At 38.6% G+C, this 19,439-nt stretch overlaps 2 protein-coding genes across 3 annotated transcripts; both read right to left on the bottom strand.

Moving 5' to 3' along the window:
* Window positions 1–342: 342 nt before the first annotated feature.
* LOC137824486 (uncharacterized) lies at window positions 343–5,992 on the bottom strand. The gene is made up of 11 exons (XM_068630143.1): window positions 5,817–5,992; window positions 5,208–5,326; window positions 4,065–4,150; window positions 3,768–3,976; window positions 2,709–2,987; window positions 2,561–2,619; window positions 2,372–2,408; window positions 2,212–2,283; window positions 1,927–2,077; window positions 1,295–1,426; window positions 343–1,183 (listed from the first exon to the last, which is right to left on the bottom strand). Exons 2-11 carry the CDS (start codon window positions 5,317–5,319, stop codon window positions 842–844), a joined length of 1,479 nt encoding a protein of 492 aa, XP_068486244.1. The 5' UTR covers window positions 5,320–5,326; window positions 5,817–5,992; the 3' UTR covers window positions 343–841.
* A 1,321-nt stretch (window positions 5,993–7,313) lies between these two features.
* On the bottom strand, window positions 7,314–18,967 carry LOC137825061 (uncharacterized). Of its 2 annotated transcripts, XM_068630740.1 has the most exons (8): window positions 18,476–18,967; window positions 17,476–17,575; window positions 16,792–16,851; window positions 9,305–9,419; window positions 9,068–9,150; window positions 8,566–8,627; window positions 8,407–8,461; window positions 7,314–7,696 (listed from the first exon to the last, which is right to left on the bottom strand). In XM_068630740.1, exons 1-7 carry the CDS (start codon window positions 18,649–18,651, stop codon window positions 8,449–8,451), a joined length of 609 nt encoding a protein of 202 aa, XP_068486841.1. In that variant the 5' UTR covers window positions 18,652–18,967; the 3' UTR covers window positions 7,314–7,696; window positions 8,407–8,448. The 2 variants fall into 2 exon arrangements, with proteins under 2 accessions (XP_068486841.1, XP_068486836.1); XM_068630735.1 differs by lacking the exon at window positions 8,407–8,461.
* Window positions 18,968–19,439: the final 472 nt, after the last annotated feature.

The following is a 19,439-nucleotide window of genomic DNA, read 5'->3' as shown; positions in this document are numbered from 1 at the left end:
TATTATTGATCAAACTCACTATAAGAACCTCATTGAAATTAATTAATAAACACAATTTTTTTAATTATGGTCTTTAATAACAAGCCAACTCTTTTTTTATGTGATTTTGAAGATTACAATTTGTCTTATAATTAAAAGAATTTTGACTTAAGCATAAAGAATAAAGATATATTAGGCTTTTTATTCCAACACCATCCCACCACTTTCACTTTCTCAACTTTACATTCAACTTAGAATTTCTAAGGAAAGTTAAACCAATTTGTATATGGAATTTGTGTACCAAGAAAGTTCAAAAGGCAAACCCTACTCTATATCTCTTTATAAAAGAAAAAGAAAAAAAAGAGAGAAAAATGATACTTGATTACTTTATGTAAAGGTCTACACCTCATTCCTCTCCTCACTTACTTGGAAGTTGCTATTTGCTAATTTTTTTTAAACTAAGTAGACTATGATTAAGAGATTTTGATTAATGGTGATTAATCTCTTAATCTGCTCCAAATTCTTAGTTTTTCTCAAGAATCTGATGTCCCTATGTCCTCTTCTCATTTTTGTTGTTTTGATCTCTCGAGTTTTCAGTGTCTTTCGGTCTTGCAATTTTTGTTGTTTTGATCTCTCGAGTTTTCAGTGTCTTTCGGTCTTGCAAGTAAGGTGTATGTAATTATATTTCGACGATCAAGTCAATTTTAATCTAAATAAATGATGTACATACAAGAAACGTTAGAGTATAATTACAGACATCCTACTGGAAGACGGAGACACGAAAACCAAGAGATCAAGACATCAGAGTGGAGAGAGAGACCTTACAAAGAAGAAGACTTAGTATTGCCATGACAAGATAGTGTTACACAGAACAATCTGAAGGTTCATGACTATGGTCTTGGCAAGCCCTTATTGTCCATAGCACAACAAAAAACACCATGACCACTGCAAGAAGCATCACTCCTATCCATGTCATCCGAGAAAATTTCTTCAAAGGCTTGCAGTGTTTGAGAATGATTTGAGAGAATGCTTCTTTTACCAACTGGCATTCTATCAACTGTTCCATTCCAGGATACATATTCAGTATGCTCTGAACTAAATTTGTGTAAGTCTCAACTAAATGATATTCACCAGCATTGATGAATACTTTACTGCTCCCACATTTTTCATTATCATCATTAAAACAAGTATAATGCTTCAAAACCTACAAAAAAGCATTAGGAAAGTGATAGTAATCACAGATAACAAAAGTAGAATAACTGTAAAGCAAGATTATAGAGTGTTAGTGTTAGTGATTCCCTTATTTGTCTCATACCTCAGGGATATCTGCAATTTTAATAGTATTAGGTTTGCACATCTCTGGCTGATATGAATATTCAGGTGCTGCTGAGAAAGGATCGCACAGATAAACACCTTTTGGAAGCAAAGTCCCCGCGTTTTTATTCACCTAGAGTTTAGCCAAAGAATAATAACATCAAATCATTTTCAGCTTATAATATGAGATGTGAAAGTTAAACTCCTTTTGCTGTGAATTGTGGTACTATAGTTTTCAATGAATCCATTGATTCATAAAACACAAGTGGTTGGAGAGTCCATTACTTCTCATGTTAGTTCCTTAAACTCAGTTTGATACACATGAACATGACCAAATATTAGTCCTCTGTGACATATAACCTCCACTCTCTTGGATTAAACACCAACACAATGTGAATTTGTATAGAAAAGTAAGTGATAATGAAGGGGAAAGAAGAAAGAGAAATGTGTGCTCTTTTCTGCATAACTTTTAATTGGTTGAAGTTTATTGAAACTTTCAAATTCTTTTTACTCTTCTTATTCTATAGTTTTTAATAAATTTTAACCAATAGTGTCTTAGAAGGATGGATAGAGAGTATCTGTTGGTAGCAATTCTCGAGAAGAAATTCATGTTTGAGACTATGCAAATGTTACCTCATGTACTACGTAGGAAATCGCTGCAGCAATTTTCTGTAGAAATGTTTTTGCTGAGAGCAATTTAGCACAAGGGATGGTTGAACTTAGGGTGTTGTTGTAGGGGTTTTCTTTGAAGCTCTCAAGAACTGTGCACGTATCATCAGAAAAACTGCAGAATAGGATAAGTCCTTTAGTAATTAAACTCCAACTTCACACCTACTAAACATTTTCTAGCAGGAAAAATACTGATATAACTAAAGAATAAATACAACAACCAGTAAATTGGAAAGAACTTGGTTATACTTTTCCAAGAAGAAATACAATCCGAAGATTAGCCAGCATACAACTGTCATCAGCCAGCACAGTATAACAAATCTGAGAGCAGAAGAGAGGAGAAAATAAAGAACCAATAATTCATGGATGAAAATGTTAGTTCCAAGCAAAGACAATTTAGTTTACCTACACGTAAAATGGCCTCCAAAACATCTTTACTCCAAAAACTGTTCCACAGAAAATTCCAACATGTTATGAGAATCATGCCTAATTTATCAAAATTTCAAATTTAACTAGTTAGTTTATAAGCTTTTTGAGTTACTAGCTTAGAAACTAAATGCTATGTATCATCATATCATTATTGACCAGTTTGACATACCTGAAAAAATTGGTACTGCAACTAAATTCAAGGTTATGATCAGAATGGTGATTACAAGCCTGAAGTTAAAAGCATCCAATCATTTCCATGGAATTAGGAACTCACTTACATGTTTTCAAAATGAAAATAAGTGGCCTAAAATTCTTACACTACTTTGAAAGCCTTGTTAACAGTGTGCCTACGTGTCCAAGTTTTCTCTACAACATCATCAACAGCATCATCCATTCTATTGGCCGTAGAGTTAAGTTTTGTAAAAACGTCAGCAGTAATACTGGATTCCAAGTTTTTTTCGATGTCTCCTAACACCCTTGTTGCATTGTGTACAATTTCTGATGCATCATCTGCTATCTTCACTATAATATTAACTGAAGTCCTTGCTTGAAAATGGAAGTTTGCACTCCCAACATAAACTACCACACTAGCAACCCTATAGAAAGATAATTATATATATGACAACTATTGGTAGTAATAAAGATCAGTGTAAAATATTTTGACACATTCAATGAAAATCACCTTATCTGCTATATCATAGTGAAGAAGAACAAACTAACATGTTTTAAGAATCCCAAAAGGCCAAAGTCTCACATTGTCTACATATAACTTGTTAAGTGTTTATAAATCATTCTGTTTCCCTTTTCTAAAATTCACAATATTTTTTTCTCTTCTCCTCCATGCTTTTCTTGAGTTTATTATATGTTTTTGAAAGCTTTGTAGCTTCAATATACCACCTTAGAGGATCGTGTTATGTCCTGCAAGACTTAAGCCATACTCCCCAATAAGTTCTCAAAAACAGTGTTGGAGATCTCACATCGACTAGAAATAAGAACATTTCATAGTGTATAAGTGGGTCAAACCTCATCTTATAATTGGTTTTTTAAGGTTAAGTTAGGCTTAAAGTCTACTTCTTACTAGACCAAGCTATGTTTCAACAACTTATTTTCTTCATATTCTGTCTTTTTATACTACACTAACATGGCAAAAGAAATAAAATCTTATTAGATACCTACATAAATTTATTTTACATTAACTGTGTATATAAATTGAAATCTTTTTGTTGTATGTTTCAAAACCAGTTAACTTAAGATTACACATGTGCCTTTCCATTTTGTAAAGTACATCAACCATGCACATGTTGCAACAGTGCAGAGAACCAATAATCAGTAGATACTATATGCTGTATGTTATGCAGAAAGGTTTCGAAGCTTACATGATTAACATGATGAAGGATATAGCCAGAGCAATTGGCGAAAAATGACAACTCTTACAATTACATAGAAGATTTTTCTTGATCTTTCTTCTCCCATCATGACTTTGGCAACAAAAAGTGATTATTATCCAAAATAAGCCACACATCATTCCACAAAAAAGCCAAACCACCCCAATTGCATATCCATATATTCCTGTGAAGATAACTGACTACAAATATTAAAGACAAGTTAAAAAAATACCATGGATGTTAGGGTTAATTAGACTCAGACAAGAAAAAAATGGTAGAAAAACTTACAATCCAATAATGGATATTGGTGATGTCATATCCTCCTCTGTATTTTTTAAAATTATCTGTTGGATCTACTCTAATAGTATGGTCCCCTGTTTGAAATAATATGCTTCTGTCAGTAAAAAACTAGGATACAAAGGTAGGATATACAAGATATATACAGAATCAAATTAGATAACTTGTGATAGCATTTTTCTTTGACAAAGTAGTACAGTTTTGCTTTCAATTTTACCAAATAGTGTTGCAAGTTTTAAATTTTTTACAGTTAGTTAGTAGGTAGCATTTGGTGAGACCTGTGTAGTACAAAAATGTGAAACTTGCATTTTTTTTCAATAATCATATTGCTGATGATTAATTTCTTAATATAGTGTTTGATCAACTTTAATAAAGTCTTCTTCTCTTAATCACATATTTCTCACTCACAAAACTCAAATCTTAAAGAGCACACAGGATATTTCTTAAACTAATTTGTTCTTGAATATAAAAATATTATGAATTTGCATTTCACAAGTTGATAGGTCATACATCAGATGACTTAATTTTACACTCTTCGTAATTTCCAAGTACAACTTGCTCTAACTTGTGTAAAAAAGTTTTAAAAGACACAGGATTTTATTTTGGTGAAAAGGGAAAAACCACTTCCAACCATCAAATACAAAACTGTACAGCAATGCACTCCCTGCATTATATTTCAGTGGAAAATGTTCATCAGTACAAAAAGTGGTTTATGGTAAACTTTTGAAAGTAATTTCTATCTCTATACTAATATACCCACTACTCCAAAAAACTCTTTCATACCAAATAACGTTTCAGTCACAAAAATTTATTCATGTCTGTAATTGTCTTTCCTTTGCATGCTTTTTAAAGCCTAAAGACAGATAATTTATAAATTATAACTATATACTGTCAAGAGAACACTAACAGATACAAAAAATACTACTTTCCATTTCCATAAAATTTATTCAAATTCAAGATTGTGTTGTTATGTGTGCTACCATTACCTTGCTTTTTCAAGCCTGATCATATGCACTCATTCTTCTATGCATTGTTCAGGTATTACAGTATCATAATTTTGACAATTGCAAAAAATCTGGAATGGTAAAAAGTATAAAGATTGAAGAGACTTTTCACAAAAGCCTTTTACATTACCTACAACAGATTCTTGGATGGAGACTATATGTGCAGCAGTTTGGGGGAGAATTAATGCTATAATCACAATAATATATGCTAGGCCAAGAGGGGTGTCTTTGGAGATAGCCATCTTTAACCTGCAAAGCCAAACAACAAGCATATTCTGCTTAACAAATATTTGCATGGTTGATGACTAGAGACTGATATATAGTTTAATGCATTTTGTATATAGATACATATGAACTAAAACCATTGGTGGTTTATCTATGCTTCACGTGTATTTACATTGCAAATTTGCATGCATGCATGGTATAATGATCATTGAGACCATTTTAAAAATTCTCTTTTAAAATAACAAACACATAGTTGGTCACAAACTTACAATGAAAAAATTCCTATAATTATAGGGGTGGTAATACATATATACATGCAGTATTTTGGATTGACTTTACCTGAGAAACTGATAGTTGAAAAAGGATTTGGATAACTTTCTTATGAATTATGACCTCAAAAAAGCTACTCTTAAGGCTTAATTTCTGCATATATATATGTCTGAAGATTGACAAATATATATATAACTTCCTATCTTATTTCAGGCCATGGAATAAAATGCAGAAAAATCATCACCTTCTCAAGCTCTAATTCTTTGAACAGAAAACACATGGAAGCTCAAGCTATTCAGAATTCACATGTCATCTTTCTAGTATTTCTTGTAGAGCAAAATGAGCCAATTCCAACTACAATCGTAACTCTTCATATTTTTCTCAAAACGTAAAAACTAAATTGAAAACCATGAATGAAGTAGGTAAAAAATATGATTAATGGTGAGAACATAAACTGTTATCAGTTTGCTTGAAATGCATGGTATCAGAAGTTTTTACCATAAAAAAAGTGCTATTGTTTAACACCATTAGTTTATTTTCCAAATTGTAAAGCCCAAATAAAGATTTTTTTTCAAGTCTAATAATACCATTTTGTTCAATCATATATAAGAAAAAAAATGGTGTTCAGCACTCTCTAAATGGTTTTCAAATTTTCAGATTAATCCACTCCTCACACCATACAGAAGTTTTTGAAACATTGTACAATTTTATCAATTTGGTGAGTAACTTTTGAAAAAAGAAATCCTGAAGATTCAATAATTATTAGCCAAAACCCATGTCCACGTTTTTATTTGTGCAAAAAAAAAATGGAAATAATTTTGTAAGACTAAAAGTTGAAAAGTTGTACCATTATTCTATAGTTGGGTTGGGAAATTGTGCAGTTGTTTTTCTAATTCGAAATTATACATTTACGTATTTGATTAAAGAATGAAATTATTTTAATTTATTGAATATTAAAATTAGCTAGTTAAAAATGATATAAAAAATAATTACAAAAATATGTATCCTGTTATATAATGTTTGAGACATTGTTATGATTTTAAGTATTGTGAAATAGATAATTAGAATATTGTTTTGTTCTTAAAAGATGTTTAAGAGAGTTAGGAGATGAATGTGTGTTTATAGTGTCATTAATTTTAACAAACTATTGGACGTATAACACATTAAAAAGATATAAATATTTATTTATAATTGTATTTTTTTTAAATAAGTGGATGATTTTGAAAGGTTATTCAAAATAATAGTAACATTTAATTAAAATCAAATTTTATACTCTTATAAGTTTCTGAATATTTAAAAAATGGAAAGAAAGGCTTAATATTGTTTTAATAGCATTTTTTTTTTCAAATATCCTTTAAAAATGTAATTTCTAAACTTTTTTTTTAAAAATTATTATATTTTCTCCTAAAGTGATCCCTTAAGTAATTAATAAACCTTTAAAGTAATTTCAGAGTACTGGATATTCATTTTCAATTCCTAAACTGACCTATGTTTTGGTAAAAGGGATCATTTGAAGGAGTTTTTAATATTTAAAAGTGTTTAAAATTATTTCTAATAATTACTTAAGTGATTTTTTTATTTTAGGATTTAATCAAACACAAAATTTGTAATTTATTTAAGGGACTTTATTCATATACCCACATATGTATTTTAGAATATACATTCTAAAACCACATCTAAAATAAGTTGGTGAAGACTAAAAATATGAATTCAGTGCAGGAGAACCAGAAAGTGGTGAGCATAGACAAGGAAACAAAATCTACCATTTATATATAAAGAGAATACAATTTACAAATATCCAAGTTCTACTTATTGTTGTCCAAGTTCTACTAATAACAAAACAACTACTTCCTATACTCCAATTAAGTTAAAAACTTAACAAGGGAAGAACAAGATGAGGAAAACCAGCTTGTTACAAAAATTGAAGACTAGTTTAGTTGGGTGGTGGAGCTCAACTTATTCCATTCTCTCTTCTTTAATGCTCAGTCAATAATATGGTAGAAGCAAGCCAGATATTATAGCATCTGGTGAATTGTTTTTGGAAATATGGAGTTGAGTATAGTTTCATTGATCTTCAAAGGAAGAGGTGGCATTTGCTTCATTATATCTGACATGTCATTCATGCTGCCAAAATAGTAAGACAAAGAGTCAAATAAGAAGAAGAAAAAAATTAATGAAGAGGAATGCAGAAGAGTTCTTGTAGAACAGTTAAGTATAAAAGAACTAGAAAATAATACACTTCTATAAAAGTTCCAAATGTATTACATGTTTGTCATGAATAGGTTCTTTTACTTAACATCTTGCATTTGTTAGGAAGACTCATGAAGAGTAAACTACCATTTTAATCACTGAAATTGTGGACTGCTGTCATATTAGTGTTCCTGAAGTTAGAAAATTATCAAATAACCCTGAAATTGAAATTAGTTAGTCATATTAGTCCTTGCTACTAGTTTCGTTAGGGACATAAAGATTAGTGACTTATAAAAATTTAAGGACTATAGTGATGGTTATGTTGTGCATTTCAAGGGCTAAAATGATATTTATCTGACATTATTCTAATTTAAAGGACATGACAGTGTTTTTGTATACGGGTTGGAACACCCCTGAAGTGTTCCCTTTAATTTAATTATTTTTTTGCTGATAAAAAAAAATCATGGCAGGATCTTACAACCTTAATGACAGTAAAATGATAGGAGCACTCAATTTAAACTAGTTTTAGTTTAATGTAATGATATTTCACAACTAAAACAAGTTTGTTTTTGAAACAAATCCAACTCCGCTGAAATTATAAGAACAAAATTATAAACACAAAGCTCTTCTCTCCCTTATTATACCTGCTGATTGAGAATTAAAAAGAGAGTTACAGAATTGTTGTTTCACTTTAGTTTCCTGTTGAATATTGATCAAGGACTTTCAGTCATTCACACATGGACTACTAGCCTCTGGTATATATAATATACTTTTAAACAACCAAGAAACGGTTTCTAACTTACTCATTCAAAATTGTGATGATGTTGTCTCTCGTTTGGCTGAAAAGATTGATGTTATCCTGAAACTGGAAACAAAGATATAGTGAGAAATGAAAAACATGTGAATTTAAACCTCCCCTTTGTACAATGAGTAATCAGTGAACGACCTATATATAAATTCAAAATAAGTCTTCTGATTTGAAGAAAAAAAAAAGCTTTATGGACATATATTTGTTTGGTCAAAAGAGTCCTCCGAATATTCTGGTCTTATATTGGTAATTGTTTTCACTTTGAATAGAACCCAAGTATACACTTTATGCTCACATCTTTAACATTTTTTGAACTTTCAGAAATGTTGTAATTGATAGATCTGTATAAACATAGTTTTACAAGCCTTAACCAATAACAGGATGAAGAATCTAACATCTGAGTGTTCACTACCGAGATATTGTGTTTTATCCTTTTAGATGAAGAGATTATTTTTGCATGCATCAGGTTAAATCAATTAAACTGGGAAAGAACTCACCTGAAGAGCAGCAAGATTGGTAGAAATGTTATTCAAGGCCTGTGCATTTTGCTCTAAGAGCTCACCTGCAGGGCCTCCAATAGCTACAAAAAGAACAATGCAAAGATCAAAGCAGAAACTTCAATATTCAAAAGGAACATGCAAATACATGAGATCTCCAAAGCAATGAAAAGGACCTACAAGACATAAATCATAAATGCAAACATCAAAATATTTACTGCTATGAAAGAAACAAACCTTTATGAGAGATGCTGTCATCATTGTCTATCATCTTCATTGCAGGAGCATATAGGGAAACATTAGATTGAGCAGTAAAGTGAGATGACCTCACTGCAGGATCTGTAGCCTTTTCCTGAAAAAAAAAAACAGTTTTCCATAAATGCAACTATATGTTACATAGCTCTTGCTTCCTTTTTCAGTTTTTTTTCATTGGTAATTTTTCAAGCCAACCTTTTCCTTATTTAATATGTAAAAATGAGAGAAATTACATGCTAGCTTTTTCCTGTTTAGAACATTTAACATATATGATGCTTAGCCTATTTCAAGAGCGAAGGTATAATAATAACCAGCAAATGCAATTCCATGGAGAAAGAAAATAATCTCTCCACCTGAATAGAAAAAGACCTTACAACACCAAAAGGAGGTGATATCATAATGTGCAGTAAATGGAAATGTTTGCTACAACAAAAAATAAAAGCCAAGGAGCTAATCCATTAACAATATGATAAGTATCCACGGACTTAAGGAACCCATGCTCAAAAGCTAGCCACTAAGGGGGATGGGGAGAACCAAACACTTAAATACTCCATGGAGTTCCTATCATAGGAGGGGATTTGGGAGGAGGGGAGTGAGTGGATTTGTGAGAATTAGAGAGGATGAGTGAGGATATGTGAGGTTGTTTGGACTGAGGGATGATAGAGTGGATTTGTGATGATGATTAATTGTATGTTTACAAATTTGTCCTTGTTATTAAAAAATATTTAAAGAATTAATTATGATTCTTTTGGTGTGTAGGTTTGAATTAATTAAATTTTTTAATATATAATATTCATAATTACTTATATTTTTTAATAAAAAATTAAAAAATATAATAGAAAATATTTTTGTGTTAAATTGAAATAAAATTATTAAACATATTAAAATTTATGAAAATAATATTTATTATTATATTCATTTATTATTTTATATAACTATATATATTTTGTTAATATTATAATTTTTTTTATTTTCATTATTTACAATTGTATGTTGTTATTAATAGTATAATTAAATATTTTTTAAATTATAAATAAATTTATGTAATATTTAATTTTGATATTGTAATAAAATGCATGCCCAAGGATATTTTGGTAAAATACAACCATCGTACATTAATCCCCACAAAACTCTTCATTTTGTGAAGAATGAAAAAATCACTCACCATCTCCCCCATCCACTCCCCCACCCTCAAAACCCTTGAAACAAACACAAAAAGCACCCTCTCCCTCCTCCTCCATGGAAACAAACACACTCTACGGGTGGTCATGGATTATCCAATCCAAATTCAAATAAATGGATTTAAAAAATCCATTTAAGGTGGATTAAATCCTCTGTTAATTAAATTAAATCCACTTTGTAAAATACTTTAAATCTATTTAGATATGGACACAAACTAACTTGGTTCGAACTGGGCCTAAGCCGACTCACCTTGGACGCGGACCAACTAGACTCAACATCGGCTCGGGCCTGGACCACTCGAAATCCTGAGCCCGAACGACTCGACATCGACTCAGGCACAATTGACCCAAAATCAACCCGAGTCTAGACGACTAAACATAGACCCGAGCCCAGACGCCTCGAAATCGGCCCGAGCTCGTTCGACTCGACATCGACCTAAGACTGCTCGACTCGACATTGGCCAGAGATTGTTGGTCACGTGATCGGCTCGGGCCCGAACGACTAGACATTGACCCAGGCCCAAACGACTAGACATCGACCCAGGCCCAAATGACTTGACATCGACATCGACCCAGGACTGCTCGACTCGACAACAACCCGAACCTGGACGACTCAACATCGGCCTGAGCTCGTAGGACCCGATATCTACCCGGGACCGCTTGGCCGGACATCGACCAGGGGCTGCTCGACTCGAAATTGGCCTACGATTGCTGATCACGACATCGGCCTGAGCTCATACGACTCGACATCGGCTCGGGCCCGTATGACTCCACAACTGCCCGGGCCCATACAACTCAACATCGACCTCGGGACCGTACGAATCAATATCGGCCTGGGCACGGACGACTCGACATCGGTTCGGGCTCGCTCGAATCCACATCAATCTAAGAATGCTCGACTCGACATTAGCCGGAGACTGCTGGTCACGTCATCGACACGGGCCCGGACGACTAGACATCGCCCAAACCCGGACGACTCGACATCAGCCCGAGCCCGAACTAATCGACATTGGCCTGGGCCCAAACGACTTGACATCAGCCCGGGCTCGCTCGGCTCAACATCGACCCGAGACCGCTCGGCTCGACATCGACCCGAGATTGCTCGACTCGTCATTGGCCCGAGATTGTTAGTCACGTCATCGGCCCAGCCCAAAGGACTTGACATCGGTCTGAGCCCAATCGACTCAACATCGGCCCAGGCTCGAACAATTCAACATGGAGCTGGGCCCGTACGACTCAACATCGGCCCAGGCTCGAACAATTCAACATGGAGCTGGGCCCATACGACTCGACATCGGCCCGGGCCCAAACGACTCGACAATGGATATACTGCTGGTCACGTCATCAGCTCGAGCCCGGACGACTAGACATCGACCCAGGCCCAAACGACTCGACATCAACCTGAGCCCGAACGAATCGAAATTAGCACGGGCTCAAACGACTCGACATCAACCTGAGCCCGAACGAATCGAAATTAGCACGGGCTCAAACGACTCAACATTCGCCCGGACCCGCAACTCGACATTGGCTCGAGACTGCTGGTCACGTCATCGGCCCGGGCCTAGACGACTCAACATCAGCCCAGGCCTAAAGGACTCGATATCGACGGGGCCCGAACGACTCGACATCGGCCTGGGCTTGAACGACTCGTTATCGACCCAGACCCGTACAACTCGACATCAGCGCGGGCCCGCTCAGTTCAACATCGACTCGGGAATGCTCAACTAGACATTATCCCGAGATTGCTCGACTCGACATTGGCCAGAGAGTGCTGGTCACGTCATCGGCCCAAGCCCGAACGACTTGACATTGGCCCAGGCCCGAACGACTTGACATCGGGCTGAGCCCGAACGACTCGACATCGGGCTAAGCCCGATAGACTCAACATCGAGCTGAGCCCGAACGACTCGACATCGGCCCAGGCTCGAACGACTCGGCATCGATCTGGCCCCGAACGACTCGACATCGGGCTGAGCCCGATCGACTCGACATCGACCCGGGCTCGAACGACTCAACATCGATCTGGCCCCGTACGACTCGACACTGACCCGGGCCCGTACTACTCGACATCGGCCTGAGCCCTCGTTGAGTCCGGACAACTCGACATGGACCTGAGACTTCTCGACTCGACATTGGACAAAGACTGTTGGTCACGTCATCGGCTCGGGCCCGGACGATTACACATCGACCTAGGCCCGAACGACTCAACATCGACCCGAGCCCGAACGAATTGACATCAGCACGGGCCCAAATGCCTCGACATCGACCCAGGCTCGCTCGATTGGACATTGGCCCGAGAAAGTTGGTCACATCATCGGCCCGAGCCCGGACGACTCAACATTGGCCCAGGCCCGAACGACTCGATATCGACAGCGCCCGAACTACTCGACATCTGGTCGGGCCCGTACGACTAGATATCTGCCTGGGCCCGCTCGACTCGACATCGGCCTGGGCTCGAACGACTCGTCATCGGCCGGGACCCATACAACTCGACATCGACCTCGGCCCGAACGACTCGATATCGGCGGGACCCGAACGACTCAACATCGGCCCAGGCCCGTACGACTACATATCTACCCGGGCCCGCTCGACTCGACATCGGCCTGGGCTCGAACAACTCGTCATTGGCCCGGGTCCGGTCCGTACAACTCGACATCGGCCTTGGCCCGAACGACTCGACATCGACTTAGGCTCGTACGAATCTACATACGCACGGGCCCACTCGGCTCAACATCGACCTGGAACCGCTCCACTCGAGATTGCTCGTCTCGACATTGGCTTGAGACTATTGTTCACGTCATCGGATCGGGCCCGGACGACTCAACATTGGCCCAGGCCCGAACGACTTGATATCGGCGGGGCTCGAACAACTCAACATTGGCCCGAGCCCGTACAACTCGACATCTACCTTGGCCCGAATGACTCGACATCGACCCACGCCCGTACGACTCGACATACGCCCGGGCCCGCTCGTCTCAACATCGACCCGAGACCACTCGACTCGACATCGACTCGACATTGGCCCGAGATTGTTGGTCACGTCAACGGCCCGGGCCCAAACGACTTGACATCGGCCCATACTCGAACGACACGATATCAGTCCAAGACCGAACGAAACGATATTGGTCAAGGCCCGAACGGCTCAACATCGGCCTGGGCTCAACGACTCGGCATCGGCCCGGGTTTGTACAACTTGACATCTGCCCGGGCCCGTACGACTCGACATCAGCCACAGGCCTGTACGACTTGACATCGACACAGACTCGAACGAAACGATATCAGTCAAGGCCCGAACGGGTCGACACCAACCCGGGATCTTACTACTCGACATCGACCTGAGCCCATACGACTTGATATCGGCCTGAGCCTGAACGAATCGACATCGACCTGAGCTCAAACGACTTGACATCGGCCTGGTCCCATACGACTCGACACCAACTCAGGCCCGTACTACTCGACATCGGCCTGAGTCCAGACGACTAGACATCGGCCCGGGCCCGTTCGACTCGACATTGGCTAGAGACTGCCGGTCACGTCATCGGCTCGGACCCGAACGACTAGACATCGACCCAGGCCCGAACGACTCAACATCGACCCGAGCCCGAACGAATCGGCATCAGCACTAGCTCAAATGACTTGACATCGGCACGGGCCCGCTCGGCTCGGCATCGACCCGAGATTGCTCAACTCGACATTGGCTGGAGACTACTTGTCACGTTATCGGACCGGGCCCGAACGAATCGACATCGGCCCAGGCCCGAACGAATCGACATCGGCCCAGGCCCGAACGAATTGATATCGGAGTGACCCGAACGACTCAATATCGGTTCAGGCCCGTACAACTAGATGTCTACCCGGGCCCGCTCGACTCGACATCGGCCTGGGCTCGAACGACTCGTCATTGGCCCGGGCCCGTACAACTCGACATCGGTCTTGGCCCGAACGACTCGACATCGACTTTGGCCCGTACGACTCTACATACGCACGGGCCCGCTCGGCTCAACATCGACCTGGAACCGCTCCACTCGACATCGATTCAAGATTGCTCGTCTCGACATTGGCCCGAAACTGTTGTTCACGTCATCAGATCGGCCCGGACGACTCAACATCGGCCCAGGCCCGAACGACTTGATATCGACGGTGCTCGAATGACTCGACATTGGCCCGAGCCCGTACAACTCGACATCTACCTTGGCCCGAATGACTCGACATCGACCCATGCCCGTACGACTCGACATACGCCCGGGCCCGCTCGTCTCAACATCGACCCGAAATCGCTCGACTCGACATCGACCCGAGATTGCTCGACTCAACATTGGCCCGAGACTGTTTGTCACGTCAACAGCCCAGACCCGAACGACTTGACATCGGCCCATACTCGAACGACTCTATATCGCCCGGGCTCGAACGACTCAACATCGACCCAGGCCCGAACGACTTAACATCGGCCCATACTCGAACGACACGATATCAGTCCAAGACCGAACGACTCTATATCGGTTGGGCTTGAACGACTCGACATTGGCCCGGGCCCGAACGACTCAACATCGGCCTGGGCTCGAACGACTCGTCATCGGTTCGGGCCTATACGACTCGACATCGGCCTGGGCCCAAACAACTTGACATCGACTTGGGCCTGGACGACTCGTCATGGGCCTAGGCCCGTACGACCCAATATCGACCCGGGCCCGCTCTGCTCGACATCTAGCCGGGACCGTCGACAGAACATCAACCCGGGACTGCTCAACTCGACATTGGCATGGGATTGCTGATCACGACATCGACCTGAGCCCAATCGACTAGACATTGGCTCGGGCCCGGACGTCTCGACATTTGCTCGAGGCCGAACTACTCGACATCAGCCCGAGCCCGAACGACTCGACATTGGCCCGGGCTCGAACAACTCAACATCAGCCCGGGTCCGAACAACTCGACATCTGCCTGGGCCCCTACGACTCGACACCAGCCCGGGCCTGCACTGCTCGACATCGGCCTGAGCTCATACGACTCGACATTGAGTCGGGCTCGCTCAGATCCACATCGGCCTGGGCTTGCTTGGCTCGACATCGACTCGGGCCTGCTCGACTCGTCATGGGCTCGGGCTAGCTCAGCTCGCTATCAGCCCTAGCCTGGTCATCTGGATATCGTCCCAGGCCCGCTGGACTCCATATCGGACACGAAAGACTCAGCTCGACATGGACATGGACCGGCTCAAGTAAACATTGGCTTGGGCCAACTCGGCTCGATATTGACCACAGCTAACTCAATATCGATCACTCAACTCAACTTGGCCTAGGGTTGACTCGACTCGACTTTGGCCCGAAACGACTTGGTTGACTTTGGCTCATACCGACTCGATTCGACCTTGGCCCGGACGACTCAGCTTGACGTGGACTTGGGCCGACTTTGCTCAACCTGGGTCTGGATTGTCTTGGCTTAACCTGGATCTGGCCAAGTCAAAATCCAACCCAAAATGCAATTTGGATAATCTAAAAATGTATCTAATCTATATCTAATCCATATCCAATTAAATGGATTGGATTTAAAATCCAAAAATATGGATTTGGATTTGAGATAAATTCATTTAAATGGATTAAAACTAATATGGATTTGAATAATTATGAATTGGATTTTCTAATTTGGATTTTTTGCCCACCCTTACATAGCACACCTCGAAGAGTTCACATCTCACCAGCTTTCACTCAAGGAAACTTCACTCCGTGATACCTCACTCAGTGATACTTCACTCAACTCCTTGTTGGTCAAAGCCCTCCGCAGGTAGCTCCTTCCAAGACACCAACTATCAACTCTGATACTAATTGACAAGTACTCAGGCACTTGAGAAATTCACCCTCAAAGGATAGCTACTTAGGGGGGAGAGTCAAACACTAAAATACTTGACTGAACATCTCATATACTTGATGTGGGACTTAGGTACCCAATAATATCCAAGTTTCTATCACAATATTTCGCTATAATAATCCTTAGCAGCATATAATGGTTAACCATTTGCTTTCATATTTATTATCAGTTCAAAGTAGTAAGTCATACGAGAGGGTAGTATTATATATTTCCCTCATGAAAATATGTGTGGTTAAATGTGGGATGGGTTGCCAGAGTAAATGCAAAGGAAAACAACAAAAAGAAACAGAAAGATACTGTAGCATGCATATGACAGTGAAAGATGTTAAAAGGCATATATATATCTACTCTGGTATGCACAAAGTGAGAACACAAAACACCTATTCAAATCATACATACATGATATCAAATAAATGTAAGCCATACCTTTTTATCTTTAGTTTTCCTTGAAAAATCATCTTTCCTTCTCTTGCAATTTTCTTTTTTCTGTACAAAAATGCAAGCCACACATGTCATTAATCAGAGAAAGTAACCAATTTAAAGAAATTTGGAACTTGTTTGAAACTTTTTATAAAATATATATTTATTGAATATTTGTGGTAGATTATTGGATCTATATGCTGATTAAATTGTAAATTTAACTCCTGCAGGTGCATACAACAACTTTGAGTTATAACGATAGCTCCAAAAGGAAAGAAAATAATGTTTGCTTAAGATAAGTGGCCAAGAAGAGGAGCAATCAATAACAAACCAGGCTCTGCCTCTGAGAATTTGTCTTCATTTTAATCAGAGTGTGCAGAAGCTAAGCCTAAAACAATCTCATCTTGTTTTATTTTTCATTAAGAGTGAGAGTGTTGCAACTTGCAAAAGCTATGTAACTGTCCAGAATCATTCTAATTGTGGAAACTTCATAAATTATCCTTTGCTTTCAGAAGGTAAGATGATTCTTTAACCTTAAGACAGTAATAAGCATAATGAAAGAAAATAGTACTATGTATCATCTCTGACACACAAATTTCAATAAGAACCCTATCTAAGCTGAAAACAGGTTAAGGCATTCATAGTGACATAAACAACTTGTGTTGTGACAACAACAGGTATGTAGCTTACATTCATCCACCTGACCCTCAGTGCTACATCCCGGACTGTCTTGTTATTCAGATTTATTGCTATCTTTGCATAGCGAGTGAGATTAGGTTCAGAAGCAAACCTACAAGTAAAAAAGAAATTGTCTTTTCTTTAAAAAATGACGGGCTATAGAACTTATCAAACACACTTACTAGTCAAGGGTAAGATGTTAAAAAGCAAACAACATAACAATGAAATCACAGAATCAGCACAGAACACAATTCAAGATTATCTGCTTACACATTAAAGTAAATACATGTAATAAAAATATTTGATTTCAAACTGCAACAACCAATCCACAACATTACAAGGTCACAAAAATACTTAAAAAAGAAAGAAAGGTGAAATATAGGTTAAAAGAAACTTTTAGGCTCTTAAGTGTTTTTGTTTCATTCTGGTTCCCTTAAAGTGTTTCTGTTCTACCATACTAACTTGGTAAATTTGGTAACATATGACCTGATAAACTGTGAGAAATGTCATGTGAAATAAGTGTTTGTTATGTTTGCCATAATTAGCATTGTTAATTAAAAAAATAATCGACGAAAGTATTAATTGGTTCTGACAAAGACACAAGAGATCCAGATGAACCTTTTAAACATGGAGATTGAACTAAAACCAAAAAAAGAAAGATGAAGGACAGCAAGTGTATTTAGTCAGAAAAAGAAAATACAAAGACACCATCACACACATAGTTTCCTCTGTCTCTCTCGTACTAAAGTTTAACACAGAATTGTTCTCAACAGATTCAAATGGAACTGCTTATCAGAGCCTACCCCAATATCAAATAAACATACAGATAAAAAGTTATTTATCAATAACATCAAAACATTAATAAAGACACACTTTCAATTTCAAAAAACCATGTATAGCCCCACAGAAGAAAACGCTTTGGACATAAAAAATAACAAAAAAGTAAAAGCTGAAACAACAAAGCAACAATCAATTCACAAAATAGAAAAGAAAAGAAGAATTGGTATCATACAGAGAGAGTCCTTCTTCGAGAACGGTTTGTTCTTGAGGGGTCCAATCGAGGGCGATGCCAGAGTTGTGCTTCATGGCGAGCGCGGTGGGCAAAGTCTCGGCTGCCAAATTCCCGTTGAACGACGACGCAACATGGGTTGTCTGCTCTTCTTCGTGATTCCCAGAAGGGTTAGCCATTGAAAATTGATGCCCCCTTTTTTCCTTTTCTTTCCAAAGATTCCAAGGCTGAATCTTTACGCGCAAATCTTTCACAATTGGCCAATTCCACACAAAGGGTATCCGAATTGACAGTTGGTTCCCGCCAATTACCACATAACATCAAAATACATTTGAAAATGAAACAAAAATTCAAAAAAAGTATGGACACGTTACAGTGAAGAAGAAAGAAAAAAAGTTATGGATGATGGCAGAGAGAGAGAAAGAGAGAGAAAGAGAGAGAAGAACGCACTAGCAGCTACAGTAGAAAATCAACGAGGGATTCTTTTCTGTCTTTACCAAAGCTTTTACCTTTTGTTTAACAAAGAAACATCAAAGTATGAAAAATTAATTGTTTTTGTTTAATTAAAATATAAGCCAATAGAAAATACATATGATTTACTCGTATAATTACTAATAACCATCTCTGATGAGGTTTTTAAATTTTTATACTATTGTTCCTTATATATTATTACATTTTATTTATACTAAGGAGCACATAAATAGGGTGGCAAAGCAGGTCAGGCCTGCAAAAATACAAGTCGGATTGGCTTGTCCCGCAAAGTTATTGTGGGTTAGAATTCTCGACCCACCCTACATAAGAGCTAGCCCGTGAGTTTGCAGGTCAGTCCGCGTTTTTTTTTAAATTAAATATATATTTTTTTACCTTTTGTTCTTAAAAAATTGTCAAATTAAACCTATATATTTGTTACTATCAAACCTAATTTTTTTTTTCTTTCCTTTCAAACATAGTCAAACATCAAAACATT

The sequence above is a fragment of the Phaseolus vulgaris genome, chromosome 11, assembly GCF_000499845.2.
Source record: "Phaseolus vulgaris cultivar G19833 chromosome 11, P. vulgaris v2.0, whole genome shotgun sequence".
In the NCBI taxonomy this organism is placed as follows: Eukaryota; Viridiplantae; Streptophyta; class Magnoliopsida; order Fabales; family Fabaceae; genus Phaseolus; species Phaseolus vulgaris.
This window is presented reverse-complemented; position numbering and strand designations above follow the sequence as displayed.